The following is a 20,851-nucleotide window of genomic DNA, read 5'->3' on the forward strand; positions in this document are numbered from 1 at the left end:
GGCCTCTCCGCAAGGCCTGGGGGGGCCGGGGGAGGCGGCGTGTGGCGGTCTCGTTCATCCCCAGTCCCTACCCATGCGGATATGGACGCTGGCCGAGGCCACGTTGCTGCCATAGTTGAAGTCATCTTCGATGGAGCTCCGCGGGTAGAACTGCTGCTGCTCCGCCGCCGCCGCCGCCTCCTCCTCCCCCCCCAGCACCGGCGACAACCGCCCCGCTTCCGGCAGAGACAGTCGCACTCCGCACCGCCGAGCAGGACCCTCCGTCGAGCGGCCGAGCTCGTCGATCGCGGCCGCCCGCTTCCCCAGGGGGCGCTGTGGGCACGGCCGTGCCCCAGCGCGGGGAGAGGGGGCGGGGCTGTGCGCGGCACCGCCCCGTAACCGGTCCCAGCCGGTCCCAGCCGGTCCCAGCCGGCCTTTCCCGCCCAGCCGCCCCCGCGGTCCCGGCAGAGTCTGCAGCGGGAGAGAGGCAGGGCTGAGGAGGGCGGCGGTGGCTGTGGTACTGACACCGCCCTGCTTTAGCTTTTAGGTGCGGGTCGGGTTGGGTTCCCCGGGGAAGATCTCCCCAGTGTCCCGCCGGTCACACACCCAGGCCTGGCCCGTTCGCGGTGGCTGGAGGAAGCGCCGTGCTTGTGCTTGTCTTAAAACACCATTTCCTCTGCCCATTTTAGGTCTGAAAGGTCTGGAAAGGAAGTTCCAGTGACTGAAAAACAGCCCTTTTACTGGTTTTCACCTTTGATTCACCTCTAGCTGCTGTGCGGAAGGAGTTGTCCAGCGAGCTGGGGCTGTCCGCAGCTACAGACACGGAGCTGCGTTCAGCAATAACTGATAAAAGAGGCTTTGGGCATTGATGCTCTCCATCAGCATATATCCCACTAGGGACGAGACTCGCTTCTATAAACCATTAATGCAAAGTAAAATTTTGTTAAGGCTTTCTCCCAGTTTTGTGTCCTGTCCTTCAACGTAAACTCAGTTTAATTTAGCAGAACACAAAGATGCTCAACATTGCTCAGGCGTCACTTAGCACTTTGTACAGTCAGACTTTGTACCTGTGGAATTGCTCCCCAAAAGTTACCCAAGATGGTAGCTCTCATTTAGGAATCCACAAAAGCTAAGATTTTGGTGGGATATGGGATGGGAGCGCGATATGTTATTCTTTAACTTGCAAATATTATCTAAAGCATGCCAAGAAACTGAAGTGATAGACACTTCAGAAATGTATATAATAGATTAGACTAAAAGTGCTTTTGAAAATTGGAAAATAGTGGCCTCTGCTGTATTCAGATTCTCGAGGGAGAAGTAAATAAATTATATGATTCTGTGATGAAATAATTTTGAGCACAGTTCTTCTACTGAGTTGACTTAAGATATTACATTTCAGTTGCAGATACAAAAATTATGAACGTGACTTCATATTCTGGGAAGTATTTACGGTTTTCCTAATGTCATTTTGCATTTTTAGTTGCTGCAGAGCAGGATCTTTCAGCTTTAATCCTGAATTTGGAGATTTATGCATTGTTTGCATTGCTGAATAGTAACTGTTTTGAAATAATTACGCTGTCTGCTTTCTCGCACATGCCTCTGCAGAAGAACAGCACCGATGTTCTCCCAGAAGAAGCATTTAGGGTTCTGGACAAGCATCTGGTGTTGCCTTCTCCTAATATGTGCAGTGCAATTTTCTTTAAAATGCCTCTTAGAGACGGCCTCACTTCTGTGTGAGAAACAGAAAATTTCAGAGCATTGCCGCAGAGTCAACTCCTGCAAATAGTTTGAGCCTAGAGATGATTGAAGGAGAGACATCATAGTAGTCTTCAAATACTTTATAAAAGGCTGTTGCAGTTCTCCAGCTGTGGGGAAGGTATCACATAAGAGGTAGTGTGGCTTAAACTGTGGTGAGGAAGATTCAGGGTGAAAAGTTGAGAACTTTTTAAGAGTAATCAGGGTAAAGCTGTGGAATAGTTAGCCGGGGTTTTAGGCATAGGCTGGGAGGTAGGGGATTGCAGGAAATGGGCACATGCACTTTTGCACACCCACCTCCTGTGCGGAAGACGTTGGTCTGATGTAAGCCACCAAGAAGTGGTAATGGGCTTATGCAGAAAGGCAAGAGACAAAGCAGCAAATGATTCAATGATGCTACCCACGAGCACAATCTGCCAGGGTTGCTGCAGATGGGAATGGGAAAATTATTTACATCTGCAATACTGATAAAGCCTGTGATTTTCATGCCAAAAGAGAGCATCATTCTTCTCTTAAGATCTTTTTCTGTTACTTGCAGGCACACACAGAATGCACTGTGCAGTGAGCAGTGCTTGGGAGTGATTGTACTGAACCAAGGTTTAATAACACTGAGCCTGGCTGAGTGCTTTCAATGTCTTTGCAATTTTCCATTCCTCACTTGGGAAAGTATACCTTATAAAATGCTAAATATGCCTTATAAAAAGCAAAGTATGTTTTACATTGCCTTTCTTTTCTGTATTTGATGTTTCCATAAACATACCTCCATCACACTATTTTTATTTGAAACCGCTGCAGTCCCACAGTGACTTGCTTAGGACTGGCTAGACGCTTCCACTCTGCGTGCGTGCGTGCGTGCAGGGGTGAAAGAGCTTTCTGTTCTCCAGGTTCTGGTTTGGACTCCGGTGTGGGGAAAGGAAGCTCGCTCTCACTAGAGCCCTGGTTAAGGACCACGAACTCCTCTGTGCCTTTTGTCTGCGTTATACATAATCGGTGGCTTTGCTGGAAAAAGTCCATCTGGCGCTCGGAGGTACTTGGGAAAGGTACTTGGAGTGTTGCCAGGATTATGCTTCTTTCCAGAGGTTTGTTTTTAAATCCTTGTGCCAGAGCCCCTTCGTTTGCTGCAGCTTTGAGCAGTGTTCCTGGAGTGACCCCTCTCAGCATCACTTTGATATACATCTGTGTATCTTCACATCATCACGGCCATTGTTGAGGCAGGACTACGTGGTCTCCTCTCCCCAGATTGCAAAGCCCGTGACCTCCGCGTGGCTCCGTACAAATAAATGCATGAGACACAGCTGCTGTAATACTGCTGGAGTGCGGGGTGTGCGGTTCCAGGAGTACACAGTCACACATGGGGCCCCGTGGCTGCCTGCCAGCCTTTCAACAGGGAGGTAACATCCAGGCAACTGGTGTTCGGAACAGCATGCAGTTCAGATGCGAAGCGATGTGGGAAAACAGAGGAGAGAAGTTTGATTATATAGGTGCATCCGCATGGCCGTTAACCATTAATTTATCCCCAGGTGAACTTTGTTCTCTAAATTTCAGAATAGCTGGCTAGTTAAGTTAGAGGGATCATTTTATTGTGTGACCCTGAGGAATCTTAATTTGAAGAAACGTGAGTTACTGTGAAATTATCCTCACCCTCAAAATATGAAGTTTTCTATGAGAAGTGGAGACAATCTTGTAATTGCAAAGTTCTTCCAAATTATATTGCAAAATGTACAGTATGTAGCTGCAAAACTGTCATGATGTTCTTACAGGGCAGGAAAATAACAAAGAAACTGGGGACAGATGTGCCATCTGTTGCTCTAAAATCCCTGATGGTGAATTTTCAAATCCACTGATCAAGGGAAGAGAGTTTATCTTCGTTAGGACTTAGAGTTTCATGAGAAAGGCTCTACCCTTTAGCAAGCAGGTCACCAAGCCAATCTTGCCTTATTCCAGGATGAAGAACTTCTCTCAATGTTCCTTCAGTTTCCTAGAGCCTGCATCTTTGCCTAATGATACTTACATTCTTTTTCCTATTAAATCTCATCTGCATTATATATTTTTTCATTATACCTCACCATATTGTAACTCAATTAGCTCCTTTGGTTTTTTTCCTGTGCATTGTTGATAAGACATACCCAGTTAGTTTTGGGTCTTGGGCTCACTGGAGGTCTCAGTTGCAATAAGAAATGGGCTGTGGCTAGGAATGGAACTATCTGATGGCACTAGTCCATCAATGTGGGGGGTACGAGCTTACCTGCCAGGGAGCATGGTGTGGAAGTTAACTGCCTGGACCTTTATTTTAAGGATTGCGAACAGCTCTTGAACAGACCTGTTGGTTTGACTGATGCGATTTGGAGAGACATTTTGAATGGGGTTAGGGTGGGTATGTTTCCTTTTGAAAACAGGACTTCAGGATCAATGTATCTCTGCAGTTAATAGAGTAGTGCTGGTAGTTAATAAATTAATCCTAGCATTAAAAGTCTTCTCCCAAGGTGTTTGTCCATTTATGCAAGTCCATATCTTTCAAGGGTGCAATCTTACTTTGACAAGTTGAGGTATTTTATATTTTAAGGTCAGGATCAAGCTGAAAGCTGTCTTTGCTTATAATCCCACCTTTGTTATTTCAGTAACTGCTAGAGTTTAAAAAAGAGCATTACCATTTTATTCCATGTGTAAGGCTGAATCCTGAGGAAATAATAGAGTGCTACACTGACAGCCCAGTTATAGGTAATTTTTCCTTTTTTATGGAAGAAGAATTTTTTTCCTTTTTTCTCTTTTCTTTTCTTTTTTCTCTTTTCTTTTCTTTTCTTTTCGCATGGAGGTAATGTTACAAACTAAACTAATGTAATGGCTGCACTGCCTCATGAAGTAGAAGGGGAAGCATTCTTGAATTTGTTTCTCTGAATGAAACATCAAAACATACCCTGGTTTGAGTTTGCTATTATTTTGTTCAGTTTCAATTTAGCAGTAAGAGCTGCTTGAATTTTGGGAGTGCCATATGGAGTCTGTTTATAAAACACTTAACTAGTCTTTCTGTACAAATTCCAGTGTGCTTATATGTCTTCAATGGACAGCCTACATCACCTGTAACGGCTAGTCATTCTGTCATCTAAAACCTGGGTGTACTCATGTAAAGTAGTTTATCTAAACATTTGAGCCTATTTTGTCATGAACACTTTAAATTCTGAACCTTTTTTTTCTTGGCATTTTGAAAAGTTGAAGTCAAATTTGCTTATTTCTGTTTGAGTGTTTAGTGCAATCAGATCCTGATAAGAGCTCCCACGTGTAACAACAGTAATAGTCTGTATGCTGTTAAAGGGAAAAAAAATCCTGCACTAAAAATAGCAATGGCTTTTGCAGCTGTTGGTCGGGTCTACTCTGTAGAGATTGAAGAGCAGGATTCAGCTCCAGGTGAAGACAACTGCATTTAGGTGTCTATAAATAAGTATCTACATGTGTACTAAGTGCCTAAGCAACCATTACAGTCAATGGCAGTAGGGGTGGCATGCAGATGCCTCAACATGAGTGTCTGGTGCCATTTTATGGCCCTCAGGATATCAATCTCAATTCCGTTTGCTCCTCCAGAAAGGCACTGAGCTTCTGTAAATCCTGTTATATCTGCAAAGCCATGCAGATGCCTTGGGTACCCCGGAGCATCCTAAAAGGCACCGGATGCCAATACTTAAGCGATGGCACCCTGTGTATATTGGAAAATATATCACGGCTGGGATGGGGACGCAGCAAGGGCAGAAAAGGGGGAGGAGGAGCTAGTGAAAAACATGAAGGCATTGGTTATTTTTGTGAAAGAGCAGGCCTGTTGCTGTAGGTTCACCCGTAAAACCAAGTCAGCAAACCTCCGTTGGTGGAGATGCAGTCCCTGTCTCTGCTAGGACAGCTTTATCAGTACAGAAGTACCTACACAGGGTATGGCCCCCTCTGTTCTGGGCACATATTGGTGCTAGGAGAGCTGGGAGGAGAGGAGGGCACAGCTCGCCTTCGGACACTGCCTGCACCGGGAGTTTGTCTGGAGCGGCTGCGTAAGGCACGAGGCATCCCTGAAGTTACCTCGTCTCTTCACTCCACTGTCATACACAGGTTGACCCCGATGTGCAGAGGCTACTTGCAACTCCTGCAATGCCCTGAACAGGGTCTGGGTAAAGAAACCTGAGATGTTCAGTGTCTTTCAGTGTCTTCAGGCAAAAATACTAAAGGGCATCAGGGGGCTTTGGGCCATGAGGTGCTGTTACCCATCGAGCAGCCCTTAGTTTTGCCCCCCTTATTTTCCACAGCTGAATGGCTTTCAAGACACTTGCTGGAGCTTCACAGCATTGAAAAACATGGAGGGAAGGACAAAAGTGGTGCGAGAGGTTTGTTCTGGTGCTGACGGAACAAGACTGTTGGCAGCCTCATGCAGGCTCTTTGGGAAGTGGGTTAGTGGCAAATCCTTTGCTTATTCACAAGGTTAATTATTTAGTTCTGTGAAGCAGGCCAGCATTAAGTGTCAGGATACATGTGCCAGATAGATAATTACTGCTCGTTTTGCATGAGGCAGAAACAAAGCTCATGGCTCCAGACATAGCAAAGTACTTCCAGGTCGCTTCGATGCACCTTTCTGGAACAGCAGTCAGAAAAGAAAAGTAGAGATCCCTAAATACCACACTTGGTCCAGCAAAGGAGAAAAGAGTTGAAGACAGGTCTCTCACCTGAGAGTTTCCTAGTGTTAATTAATATTTAAATACCATTTTAAAGAACATCAGTGAGTCTCATGTGATCTTGACATTCTCAGATACTATCAGGAAGAACAGTGGTTTATTAGTCAGCCAGAGGTTTGGATAATCACTATTGAATTTTTAGCTAGATGTTCCTTTTAAAACTTGCTTTTGAGTGATGTGCCTGAGAAATACTATTCTTTGGTGTGTGGTACCTTTGTAGAGATTGTGGGCTGGACAATCATCTTTGTTGAATCCAGCATTTTTTCAGCACTCTTGTCTGCACAATCCCCGTTTGTCCTGTTGAAGATATTGTTTGCACAATCCCTGCCTCCTGTGAAAAACTGCTCAGTTTTTTTTTGGAAGTGGAATTAGGGCAACATTTTCCCAGTGTTTTTAGGATTGAGATGTATTAATGCCAAGTGTTAATGCTGTGACTTAATAAGCAGAAGCATCACTTCTGCAGCAACATAGCAGCTCAGCAGTCCCTGTTCGTTTGAAAAGAATTACATATTTCACTCCCTGTCCAACAAGGACTGCTGTTAGTGGCATTACCTCTACAAAACATGTGTTGTCCAGTTCAGTAAAAAATCCACGGTGCTGCCTTCTCCAGAAGGAGGTCTCTACTAAGAGGTGAGCGGGCTAGAGAGCGGATTTACACTCAACAGATCTGTCATCTCTGTGGTGGCTGTCAACCCGCTACCACCTGGGATCAAAATGTCCACACTGTGGTTAGTAACGGCCAACTTTAGGGTACGTGCTGGTTGAGTGGGCTGTAGCATGTAGGTACGTCCTGTCTTGGTCTTGCAAAAAGGTCCTCTGCTAGGACACCAGCTGTGCTTGAGCTCTCTCCCTCCTAAAAGCGAGGCATCTATGTTATGTAAACAAGGGGAAAGTCCATGTTGAGACATACCCTGTATGTCTTTTGCTTTTCGGGAAAGCACAACCATATCAAATTGATAGGTCAAGTACACTAATGTAAGGGAAGATATTTTTGACAGCAGTGTTTGATTCTAAGCCTGTTTCAGACATGGCTGATACTAAGCATGCAGAAAAGCAGCCAGAACTATGTAGTAGTGGTAGTTATGCTAAAAAATTGAGTGATCCAGTTAAATTTCTACTGTAAATCCCTAAACTTGGCCTACTGTCATCTGTGTGAGATCTTACTGACCATTCTGTAAGCATGCATCATGTGGAGCACATCTGCATTGTATTACACCCTAATGCAGCTATCCAATCCTGCTTTCAGTTTTTAGAGATCCTCACCTGAGAAAAATAGATTTTAAAATTATTTTAGAAGATGGTTGTCTCTATAGCTTAATGAGCTAGCCATTAAAGTGATTGATTCATTAAATATAATACTTGGTGTTAGACATCTAGTCTAATTAGAAGTCTAGTGTCTCTGCTAAAATATTAAACACATTCATTAATACCTGCCAACAAAGTAATTGTAATTGCAAGTGAACCCCTTTAATGGTGCTTTTTTGATTCCTGGCCAAAAGAAATAGTTGTTCACAACTGTTGTGCAGTTACTTTAAAGCAGTATGTCCAAAGTTAGCAGCCGTGTTTTAGATGCTACCACTTTAACTGAAAATCAGGGGCAGGATTCTGCTTAATCATCTCTGTAACAAGGAGAGAGTGATCTGTCAGCTGGCTTCCGAAGAATCACTTCCAAGGTATTTTCTAAGAACTGGATCTCAGTCTGAAGACCCCTGTGCTCTAGTATATATAGCAGGACTGAAATGTCTGATTTTACATGGCTGTGATGCAAGTCATTCCAGACAAAAATGCCAAAAAAGGCCCCGAACCCAGCACAAGCTCCTCTGGCAAACTAAAAAAAAAAAACCAAAACAGAACACCTTTTATAAAAAGATTAAATGTCTTCAAAAAAAGTCAGACTCAAATAAATGCCCTCTACCATGCCTCTGCGTTCGTTCCTTAAATACTAGCAGACTCTCCGCAAACAAGTGACACAGTATGGACTTTAACTGCCAGGGCTGAAGAGGCAGACTCTGAATTTCCCAGGTCAGTGGAGAGTTTCTGTGCAGAAGGCTTCCTTGCCTAGCACGTGCCCTCCCTATGTTAGAGCAGGGGGCTCGCACCTCCGTGGGTAGGTCTGGGACTGTCTTAGAGTTCAACTGCTGGGGGGTTTTTAAGTGCTTTGCAATACGCATGCATACACAGATTATTATGAAGATTCGTGTACTTTTTTGAGGGTGTGAAATTGGGCTGTATTGGAGATTGCTTGAGCCAGAAGTTCATGCCAGAAAGGTGGGATTTACAGTCCCACTTAAAAAAGCCTTTAATCGCCAGCATTAAGTAGTCACTTTAGCAGAGTTTGCATGGATTTGGGACTGACTCATGACTTTGGTCTCTCCTAAACTGGTTCCCTTGCTTGATTTATATACAATGATTTGTTTACAACTGCACGTTAAGCTAGGTTAGAAGGAATGCGGATGGAAAGTGCAGCAGCTCATCCTGAAGAACTTCAGGAGCAAACATTTCCAAAGATAAATTTTAACAGACAACCATATTTTGGTGTAACTCCGTACTGAATAACTTAATGTGAAGATCATAACTGGTACGAGCTGACCTGCGTGGGGGCTGCTGTATGTGCTCAAGGAGGAGGCGATGGGCACACAGGGGTTGGTGGCAGGGAGAGGGTATTGCCTTTTTGGGTGGCAGCCTGCATTCCAGCAGCTTAAAAACTAATTATAAAGTCACGGGTTTAGTTAATGCTTGGCCCAACTATTTCCTTTGTGGATATCACATTCAAATGTTATTCAGAGCAAAAAATTAGTCTTTCAGCAGTGTTTAGGCTTGGGACAGCATCAGAGAAAATAACTTTTCCTGTGCAGCAGGACCGGAGCTCTGGTACAGGCCAGATACCAGTGTAAAAGTGTGTGGCTCAAAGTATGTGGCAGGACCAGCTGATTCCCAGCCATGCTGTGGTGCCAACGGTTGGAATATTTCTTTGCCAGTCTCAGAAATAGATGTTGTGGCTGGTATTTCATGTTGGGCTTCTTAGGATTTTTGCCCAGAGATGGAAATGCACACACAATCTCAAAATACTTTGAAAATTGCCGTGTCCACAATCCATGTCCTGTGTGGAGTGGGTGACAGAAGTTAGGTGTTACCTGGATGATGATTTCTTCCTTAAACTTTCTCCAAAATCATGCTGCTTTTCATGTCCTTATGGAATTTGCATGTTGCTGAGAGGTTGCACTGCTGTGGTTACACTTGGGAACCACTTACGAGGCAGCTGAAGGTGTCAGTCCTGTCAGATACTATTTCTGAGGAAGAAATCCCAAGCAGAGCTCCTCCTCCATCTAAAATACACATCTGGAACATTTTCAAATGGATATGATTTTATTGAGGAACTAAGGGGAACAAAAGTTTCTGACCTCATGATGGTTTTCTCTTTCTAACACAAAAAATGGAGGACATTTTGCAGTGCTAGAAAATGTTACCTAAACATTCTTTGCATCCTATGTTCCAGAAAGTAGAAGGCATCACATCTGATTTAAGTTTGTGTTAATGGCACTTTAGGGCAATATTAGGGATCATTGTTGTGTCTACTAGGCACTCTAGAAATACAGTACCTGCATAAACCACCCCAAATATTCTGTAGCTTTTTTCAGAGAAATGTGTAGAAGCGGAGCTTCGGGCACGTATGAGTTCTGTTTGGGGACCAGTTGTAGCGGTGGTTATGATGATCTAGCTGCTTGTAGACAAGAGCTTTCCAGAGGCCGATTTGCAACATAGGCAACATAGGCATTTTTTTAACTCATGTTTTTAATTGGCTGTGCTGTGCTGAATTTTGTAGAGAAATTAATACACTAAGGTAAGCTATGAAATTCTAATGATGCACTGGTAAAAATATATAGAACTCAGTGGTTTCTTTCTCTTTTTCTTTTAGGAAACAAGTAGTGTAGTATGCATCCCTGAATCCAATCATTAAGGTAGAAAATACTTAAATATGCTTTGATTGACAGTTTCTAGGAGCACCGATGTGGGAAAAGATGCTTTTTGTCAGCCCCACATATAATTGTAATTCTCGTTGAAATTCTTTCTGTAAATAGGTTGATGCTGGGAATATAGTTTGAGAAGCTCACATGCTTTCCTGAAATTTATGCTTCCCATGATGGCAATAAATTACAAAGCTCATGTTAAGTGCCTTCGAGTTCTCAGAATACAGAAGTAGATTTTTCCTTCAGACGCTTACTGTCATTCTGCATCTGCGAAGTTTGTTACTTCTACACAGAATGGAAAGCAAATATAAAACTGCTGCATTTTTGTAATTTTATAGATGTTTTAATTCATCAACAATCTAGCAATATATAGATACCATTTATGGTATCATTGATGGTATTTCTAAATACATACTAACTTTAGCACAGTTTTATTTTGGCTGTGAAAGTGTAGCTTCATCTCTTAGGTTACATCTGCCTAAGAACTAGATGTGTACCACTGTGTCCCATCCCACTGAAACCACTATCCTCAAGTAACAAAGGGTAAAGCTTCTACTTTAATTAGTAAAAATTAACACTGGGATTGTGTTTTTCTGTGACAGAAGTGTCTTTTATGTGAAAAGCTCTTGATTAACAAAACTCCAATGAGGTTTCTGACGATAGAGGAAGTGGGCTTACGTATCAAAATATGTATTGCTTTCAAATGTAAAATGTTTTTAAATTAATAGTTTAAAAATTACATAAATTTTAAATAGCAAAAAAAGAAAAGATTTTACTTTCCTGATAAGTCCATTACCAACTCAGCAACATCACTCTTGTGACATGGGTGAAAAACTAGGCAATACAAGTCTTTGTGAAATATCATGGATCCACACCCAAAGAACAGAAAATCATACACCGTACCTCTGGCAACATAAAAAAATGAACAGCAATAATGCTATTTTGTTTACATTGCTTCATTACTTAGCATTTGGTTCTTTCTAAAAATGCATTACCACTTCATTATTATTATTTACTTTTGTTGTAAACCTTGTTTTGGTCTTTGGAGAGGTTGAAGAAACGGAGAGATTGAAGAGCTCCAAAATGCAAAGAATACAAAAGAGCATTAAAGTTTCCCCTATGTCTCCAGCTGTGTTGCTGCCTTCAGCACAGGTGTAGGTGGTGAGTCCCCAGTGCCTGCCAGCAGTGCTGGTTCTCGATCACGGCATTGCTGCTCTGAACTGCAGTATCTGGAGAGAGTGAAAATCCCCTGCAAAAGAGTCCCACTTTTCTCTCTGTCTTGTAGTCTCAGACACCAGCTTCAATATCCTTGTATCACTCTCTTTTCAATTATTAGTTTTAATTCTGTGCACACAGCAGTGAAAAGAGTGTAATAGTGGTGACAAAAAGGGGAAAAGAACCATGAAGCTGTTATAATTCTATAAATGGTTGATAAATAATGCCCAGCTTTCTATGAAAAACCTTGCACCTCCATATCAACTTCAAACCATCAGACATAAAATGGAAAACTTCAGTGAAAACTTGCTGGTTGGAGAGGAAAAGTTCTTTGAAGTCCACAAAGCAAATACTCAGAATAAAAACTATGCTATTAATTTTTTTAAGCAGTTGTAGGGTAGAAATAATGCCGCTGTATGAAAACAAGATTGCTGCCTTACTAAGATCTTGCCCAATATTTCCTTATCTTCCCAGCTGAAACAGTCTTAGCTTTCGTAGGCAATGTATGTTGCACATGGATAAACGAGGGCTTCCAAAGAATGGGTTGGTGCTGAAGATATTGATAAGGTATTCTATTATTTCTGGCAGTGTTTTTGATCCACACTAGCTTTAAGACTATTACCTGTGCCATTTCAAAGATTTTACATGGAAATGTTGGACTGGATCTAACAGCGGGTTATGGCGAAATAGTCCAAAGTGTTTGAAAAAATACAAATATAAATAACAGAAGTTACTTTAAAATAAGGCTGAATTTTGGTTTAATATTGACAGTTGCATGTTTTAGTAATGCGTACTCCTTCTTGATGTCCAAAACATTCATTTTTGGCACAATTCATTCCATTCAGGAATTGTATGGTTTTTCTAGTTTTCTTTATTTGCCAGTGCTTAAGAGTACAGAAGCCCAGAGACTGACCTTGCGTATAATTCGAAGTATGTTCAGGAGCAGCTTGAACATCTTGGAAACAGTGCATGTTTCAGCTCTACTGTTTCAAACTTCCTGGCCGTGTTGAGGTTTGATTTCAGTATGCTTTAAATAATAATAGTTTTCCTGCAGGTCTGGCTGAAAAGAAACATCATGAGCAGTGCAACATTAAATAACACAGGTTTTCTGAAATTTGGGGTGAGTATCTTTAGTGATAAATATAAATCAGTAAGGGGACTTTGAACCTACTCTGTACTGATGGGGGCTGAGATAACTAAGTAGTTAGAGATGTGCCCTCATATTCCACTGCGTGTTTGTGCAGTCTTTGGGTGAGGGTAGTGGCCATCCCTTTGAGCTAGCAGGCCAGGTAGGTGGAGCTGTAAGTAATCTGAGTCTTTTAAGGGTTAATTTTATCTATGTTTGTTTTGGTGTAGGTTTTTGAAGGCTGCTGGGTGGTTTTAATTTTAAATTAAAAATTTAATTAATTAAAAATTAGAAAATTTTAACTAAATGACTTGAAATTCCACTCCCTGGGATAAAGGTTTAGAATAGAACAAAAGAATAAGGGAAAATTGACTTGCCTTTTGCTGACAAGAATGTTACAAATAACTCATTAGCTAGTGGTATTGAGACATCAGAGGTGATAAAAAGTATCTGCACATGGTTTTATTTAATTTATGTAGATATAGAAATACTGTAATAATTTGGGGGGGTTTTGTTACGTGGTGTTTTGCAGTTTCACAGTGGTGACTGAGAATCCAAGCTGCCTGCCATTGAAGCTGAAGAGGCACAGGCTTTTTGCATGCTTGTTTTCAGGGGGACTTGCTATCAGTCTGATTTCTGTTAGAGATTGTTTAATGAAAATATAATTGCAGAAGAAATGGTACTAATTAGCACATATGTGCTCCCACAAAGTGCAGCTTATTCCCATTCATTATGGACAAGAGTGTGAACTGGATCTCTTACAGCCATCCTGGAAACACTCCCAGTGCAAGAACGCTCCTGGGACCTTGTGCCTATCTGCAAGCGAAGGAAAAGGAAAAGTTGTTGGTATCTTCCCTGGCATAGTTTTATTCTTACCGTTTATTCTGGCAAACACACCACTTCTTGCATGTTCCCCTGTGGCCCAAGTATTGGATGTAAGTGAGGTAAATGACTTTGCATTTTCCCTTTATGATAGAGGAGTTGCATCCCACATTAACAAGTCTTAAGAACATCTGTGCACTGTTAACTCACATACTGATTATATATGTTTCCTGGCTAATATATAGGCAAAACATATGAAGAAACAGTGGAAACTCTTTCATTCAGAAATCGAAGCTTTGCAGTTGTGAGTTGATTTTATGTTTTAGCTTTTCCTTTTCACGTTAACTTCTTGCCAAGCTGCATGTAAACCTCCTTTGTCTAGAAAATGCAACCTTTTCAAGAGTAAAATATTCCAAGTGTTAGCTGAAACCGGTCTTAATAGTGCTATTCTTCTGGCTTCATGCCTATGGAAGTGGTTAATGGTTGGAATTTATGTCACAGAACACATAATAATTTGTTAGAAGAAACTGGATTCAGTCACAGCACAGGCATTTTTCTCTTCCTGTCATTATATTTTGTGAGGACTTACTTATTTCCTGCAATCTCAGCCCATGTGAAGAAGAGAATGATAAAATTTCTGCATAATTTTTCTGAGAATACATTTATACTCCAGATGACCTTTGGAGTAAATTTGAACTATTAGATTTTCCCACATATTTATAGCTTTGGCCGTGCATCTTTGCCAGCAAATCTTACAGGCTTTATCCACCAAACATTTATTTATGGTAAAAAAACAATTTGCACTTGGAACACTATAGAAAAAGTTCAAAGCCATTACATTCAAAGTTAAGCTTTCCTTTATAGTCTTATTTTTTCTGTATTGTCATCAGCCAATGTTACATTGAAATTCATAACACATTTATCTAAGATGACTCTTTACTTCATTTAATGCCTTTCTGTGCTGATATCTATCATCTGTGAAAGTGATTTTCCTGAGACCACACTGGCGTATATAAAATACTGGTCCTAGCGATCAAGGATTCAAAAGCTACCTTATGCCTAGGTTTCTCCATCCAAGCTTGCTTGAACTAGATGGATATTTCTCAGAGAATGGGCGGTTCTGCTTTATATATAGAAAAAATAATGTGGAAATCTTAATCTACAAATAAATACTGGAAATTCCATTTTGTGTCAGACTTTATAAAAATATGTGCTTATGCCATAAAAGGTATCCTGTTGTTGACTACATTAAAATATATTCCCAAATAAAAAAATGTTTGCTGGAGAGTACTTTTGGTTTGAGAATTTGATCTGGATTTGCGTTGGGGCTTTTCTGCTTCCGTGTGTGGCTACGCAGTGCTCTGTACATCATGCCACACCGTGGGACACCAGGGCTCTTACGTTACTCCCGCCCTGGACAGCATCCACATAAGCTGGTTCTCGGTAGATATCACCAAATGATGCTCCTGAAGAAACCTGGAGGGTGGAGAAAGGAGGAACACTCGCATGCGGTCGAGCAGAGGCCCCCACGGAGAAATTCCTCCGGGTACTGGGTCCAGCGACAGACCGTGCTGGGCAATACGGCTGTGTTACTGGTGTGCAGCACGGAGGAAGTGCTGCTCTCCACAGATTTACATTAACTCATGGTTTCCTTGAGCAGTGACCGTGAACGTGTGTTAAGGCCCCAATTCACCAGTGCCATTAAGAACTGTTTCTTTTTAAACATACCTTCAAGTCTGGTCTCAAAATATACATTTAAGTGCTTTGCTGAACTGGGGATTAAGTGTAGCACCTGTGTTATTTTATACACTGGGTTTATGCACCGCAGGCATTGGAGAGGGTCAAACAGGAGATCATTTATCCTAATTACTGTGATGTAAGAGGAGCAGCAGGGGGTAGAGAAGCAAAAAGTTCTTTAATCCTGCCATGTACAGAACAAAAACATTTTCAGCACCCTTTCAAGACGTATGATGGCGCATAATCTCCCACGTCTCTGTCAATCCTTTTATAACTGCACTGAGAATGGATTTGCCCTGTCAACATGAGTTGAGGAACCCTTGTTGCCGATAATTGAAACCTGCAATAGCAATACGTTTTTCCTAACATTAAATGGGCTTCGAAAGCCTCCAGTACAACTCAGTGTAAAACAGTCTTCATTACTGCTGGTCTTCATACCAACCCAATCTCGTCAGTGTCTGTTTTAAGCATTTGTTTTTTGTAAAGGTAAGAAAAAGAAGGTGTTGAGAGTCTTGGTATTGCAAATACATTTGTACTTCTTCAGCAGTATTGTAATAATTTGTACTGAAAAGCCCTCTGCAAATGTTGCAAGGTTATTTCTTAATTTCGATGACAAAACTCAGCTGTGTGGCACTGAATGAAGAAAAACAAATTAGACCGTTCAGGTGGAGGGAATGTATAGGAGACTCTACATCAAAGCCCTTCAGTGAATATCCAGCCTATATTCAAAAGCAGAAGGGTAGCAATTATCATATGGTGGGCTTTTTTAAGTTTGCCATTTACTGTTGTGCTTTTTGAAGTGGAATTTTTGTATTACACAGAGCACATATTTAGTTACAGTGCCTCTGTTTTTATCGTGACGGTCTCTCACTATCCTGGCAAACTTGTCTGAATATATTAATAGGAATAGCCGAAGCTTTTCAGTATTTGCATACTATCCAGCCCTGCCCCATTGTATGTGTCAGAATAGCAAGGTATGTCATAGAAATGACATTTTCACACATGCTGTATAGTCTGCATACACAGACAGAGCAGCAGGAACCAGCATGGCATGACATGCATTTAGAAAGCAACCGCTCTATGGAGTATAACCGCTTACTTCCATCAAAACTTCTGGGTTTTCAAATCTTTGGGTAATAAATAATTTACTTAGTGTTGCCCAGTCGCCTAGTTTTGTGAAGAGCCCTTACAGGAATAAAAGCCATTAAAGTGACCTAGTTCTGCATCACCGGACCTCGCGTCAGCCCAGGGCTGTCAGCCCCTGCTCCAGCTACGGTGTAGGTGACCCCAGACCCCGACTCGCAGACCGGTTTTCCAGCTCGGCCTCAGACCTGTCGTGCCACCCCAAAAGCATCTGGCAGCGGGGCCGGGGGATGCGCCGGCCGCCCCCCAGCCTGCCCTGCTCCCTCGCTGGGTCGGGGACTGTGGGGACCCCCCGTGGGTCCTGGCACCCTGGCCCCTTGCGGCGACTGTGGGTGCTCAGTCCTTCCCTAAACACTGGGCGGGTGAAACCTTGATCCTCCTCGAATTTGTGTTGAGCTCAGTGACCCTGTGAGCGGGAGTCATGGTGTACCTGCGGAAGAGTCATCGTAAAACAAGGGGCTGAATTTTGCGGTTACAACCATGGTTGAAGCTTCATGGCTATTCTCGGTTACATGAATGAAAAAATTGCGCTAGTAGATGGTAATCGCTTCTGTCGACTCCGCGTACCGTGAATTCAGAGGGAGGGATTTTACGGGAACTACTAATACACAAAGATTGGCTTTTTACATGAGGCCAAGTATTTGGAATTTAAGGTCAAAAAGGAATTTGGTTTTGGAAGTTATGAACAGCTGAAGAGAGAATTTAGAATGGAAGCAACTATTACATTAGCCACGCACTACTACTAATAAATACTGAGTGGTGCGGTTAGGCACTAACCCAGTGTATGCTTATTTTAAGCATCTGCTCAGCTTGAAAAAATTTAAGGAATCTCACTGAAAGTGATAGACTTTTTCAGCTTGTTCTTCCAGCATGTACATAAATGGGGTTGCTTCACTGGAGCTATAATGCACAATAAAATAGTAATATAATAAACAGGAATAATTTGATGCATTAGGAAAGTGTAAGCATTGAATTTCCTTTGCCTGATATTTCACCCTCCCTCCCTTCTTTCTCCCCCTGCCCTTTTCCCATATATAAGCTATATATATACATCTTTGTATAATTCCAGTACAAACATACTTTTGGATGACCGTAATCAACCAAAATTATTGGATTTTGCTGTGTCATGTATGAGATCCCATGTGGTACTTCAGATTTGCACTGATAGTGTGGATACCAGTAAGTTCTGGAGATACTTGCCAGAGGAGTTATTAAAATGGGACAAACCCTCTGTAAAATTGTGTCTACAGCTGTGGAATAGCAAATATCAACTTTTGTAAACTGATAAACAAATCTTTTTTCTGAATTACCTGATTGTGAGAGGGGATGATCTTAATCTTTTAGCATTATTTGTTTTAATGTTAAATATTATGCAATGATTTTACCATTATAAGGAATTTAAGCAATAAAGAATAAAATAAATTGCTAAAGAAAGGTAACTATTAAAAGATATTTAATAGTTATAGTTGGTTATTCGTGGTTTATCAATATTTTATGATCTCAAAAAATAACGTAACTTTATTTTATACTATTTTAGGATATAATGGAAGTTTTGACAGGCTTTGAAGCAGAGAGAGAGTCCAAAACACTCTGTTGGTGAGAGTCATGGTTCAAAAAGGCATGTTATGTTCCTAATTTTCTTATTTTTAAATGTAACTAGGTTATACTTTTTCTCTGGCCAGAAAGACATGATGGTGAACATGATGGAGAAAAGCAGCTTTGATTCATGCCTTGAAAATAGTTGGTCTAGTATGTCAATGTACATCATGTGCAAAGCTGAGGTCCACAGTGGGAGAAGTTGGTATGAGACAATAACTTTTGTGATTAAAATGGTATTTCACAACAGTAGGAGAAAGCCAAGGACAGGATCAAAAGCTGGGCACAAATGACAGCACGGTCTCTGCCAATTAAAATCAGATACCAATAACAGAAGTTGGGAAGATGATCAAATATATATAATGTAATTTTTTGTATTTACTGGTCTTTTCAAAAACCCCATTCATTTTCCCCAACTGCCTCTCTGTCACATGCTGTATCAGGACTATATGGATTTGGGCACCAGTATTGCTAATGTGCTGGCCGGCACTGATGTCTGTGTGTGGAGTGGGAAGAGCTCCCAGCCATGCTGCAGATACTCTGGAGCAGCGCGTGTGGACCCTGGCCTATGCAAGAACTGTCTTAATATTCTGGCTTTAGAGATTGCCAGCGCGGTAATGGTGCAATGCCTTCACTTCAGCTGGTTACTTTGCAATCCTTCATTTAAGTTAGGTCAAGGTAGAAGCAGCTAAGAATATTTCTGCATATAAAGTTGAAGCAGATCACATAGCTACAAAGACCTGTGAAGACACAACTGGCTTAAGGATCACAGGATCACAAATTCAGGCTGGCAGGGAGCTCCGGAGGTCTCTAGTCCGACCTCCTGCCCAAAGCAGGCTCAGCTGTGAGATCAGACCAGGTTGCTCAGGGCTTTGTCTAGACTGGTTTTGAAAACCTCCAAGGATGGCATCTGCACAACCTCTCTGGGCAACCTTAGCCCTGCCCGCCTTGTCCCTCCTGGTGAAAAAGGTCTTCCATATAGCCAGTCAGAACCTCTTCTGTCGACTTAGGCTCCTTGTCTCTTGTCCCTTCTCTGGGCACCGCAGGGAAAAGCCTGCCCCTGTCTTCTTGACAACCTCCTCACAGGACAGCTGCTGTAAGGTCCCCTGAAATCATCTCTTTCCCAGGGTGCAGAAGCCCTGGTCTCTCAGCCTCTTCTCACGGGGCAAGAGCTCCAGGCTTGACCGTCGTGGTGGCCCTCTGCTAACCTTACTGCAGTTCATTGGTCCCTCCTTCTTGTATTGGGGGACCCAGGTCTGGGCGCCGTATTCTAGATGCAGGCTAAACCCCATTTGGGTTTAGTCAGATCACTCCTCTGATCTGTCTCAGCCGGAGGCTGCAAAAGCACTGGTGCCAGCCCACGGCAAGGAGGAGGCCCACGCCGGTGAGGGCAGACGTGCCCGTGCTGGCAGCAGCGTGCGCTGAGAACAGCTTACCCGGCTCTTGCGCAGTGCTGGAAAAGGCGTCAGCTTGGGGCTGCCCGTGAGGACAGTCTCTTCTTCTTGCATTGGCAAGGCTCTTTGGCACTAATGAGCCTCGGGTTCCCTTTTCCATCTGCACCCCAATTTTTGTGCAACCCCTTCCACACAAGGGTTGTATTTCCAGAAGAAAACCTCAGGTGGCAGCAGCATCATAGCTTTTGTGTAACCTTCGTGCAATTCTTCCTTGTGCCACCAGTCATTAGACCTTGTTAACGAGGGGCCCTTGTGCTTAACAACATTATTAGCAAATCATCAGCCTATCGAAGAGCGAAAGTGGTTTTTTCCTGGCTGATTTAGTGATGCACAGATCTCATGTGGAAGTTCTGCATCCGTGTTTTATATATTCATGCAAATGACGCATACTTTTATATATTCATGTAAGATGAATTTGGGTTACTTCGGGTTGGTAATGTGTTTGATCTGAGTTAAAACTCTTAGAGCACTCTCTGAACAATTTTCTGTCATCTACTTTAAGCTAGGTAGTCGTCCACTTTCTGATTTCTTGTGTGTGACCACATGTGACCGAAAAGGAGGGAGGAAGGTATTCAAGGGATCGCTAAAAGGGCAGTAGGGAATACAGACAGGAGGAATTTGGGAGTAGAACAAGCAACAAAAAGTTAAAAGGAAACATGGTGAGAGATGTAGGAAATCAGACAGAGAATGCACAAGGGAGGGAAAACTCGAGCCTCATTGGAATAAGAGTTGTTTCTCACAGCGGCATTTTTGGGGCTCTTGAACACCTGCACTTCCCTTGCACTGTTTCAAGATACAGTGTCACAGAGATCAGCTTTGGGATTTCCTGCTATTCTCACTTGCAATGACTGTCTCTCCATCTAATTGGTTTTTTTAGGCACGGGACACTAGAAAATTCTCTCTATACTTTCAGTTTCACTGCCAGTCAGCAACGATCTCTGAAGTCTTTCACATCGTTTCCTCTTTCAGGCGCTTGCCATTAAAGTATACCTGTAGAAAACAATAAGCACCAAACCTCTCTGTTCTCTCCTTCCAAAACAGACAAGTGAGCAAAGAACATTCCTCTTGAGCATAACGGTTTTGAAGTCACATTCGTGTGACTGGACAGAAAAAACAGTTTAAGGCTGAGCAGAAAAGTTGCAACTGAAAGAGGACTGGCAATGGGCTGTTTCTCCAGCCTGGCCCCAAAAAGACCAGGCTTCCTGACACCCACAAGAGCTTGCGACCTTCTTTTACTTGAGTGCAGCATCAGAACAAGATCATCATGGTCTTACTGGAGTGAAGAATGGACGCCAAATGACATCAGCTCCTTCTCCACTGGAAAATAAAGAATATAGTAAATTTATTCAGTTT

At 42.4% G+C, this 20,851-nt stretch overlaps 1 protein-coding gene across 1 annotated transcript in view; it reads right to left on the bottom strand.

Moving 5' to 3' along the window:
* The window catches only part of TMBIM4 (transmembrane BAX inhibitor motif containing 4), a 26,783-nt gene extending 7,231 nt beyond the window's left edge, over nucleotides 1-19,552 (bottom strand). Inside the window, exons 1-3 of the mRNA XM_010561954.1 lie at nucleotides 19,481-19,552; nucleotides 14,970-15,044; nucleotides 72-450 (exon numbers count right to left, since the gene is read on the bottom strand). Coding sequence (XP_010560256.1) covers nucleotides 72-450; nucleotides 14,970-15,044; nucleotides 19,481-19,552 — 526 coding nt within the window. The remainder of the gene's footprint in view (nucleotides 1-71; nucleotides 451-14,969; nucleotides 15,045-19,480) is intronic.
* Nucleotides 19,553-20,851: the final 1,299 nt, after the last annotated feature.

Source organism: Haliaeetus leucocephalus, unplaced genomic scaffold (assembly GCF_000737465.1).
Source record: "Haliaeetus leucocephalus isolate CR32 unplaced genomic scaffold, Haliaeetus_leucocephalus-4.0 Scaffold151, whole genome shotgun sequence".
NCBI classification, from domain to species: domain Eukaryota; kingdom Metazoa; phylum Chordata; class Aves; order Accipitriformes; family Accipitridae; genus Haliaeetus; species Haliaeetus leucocephalus.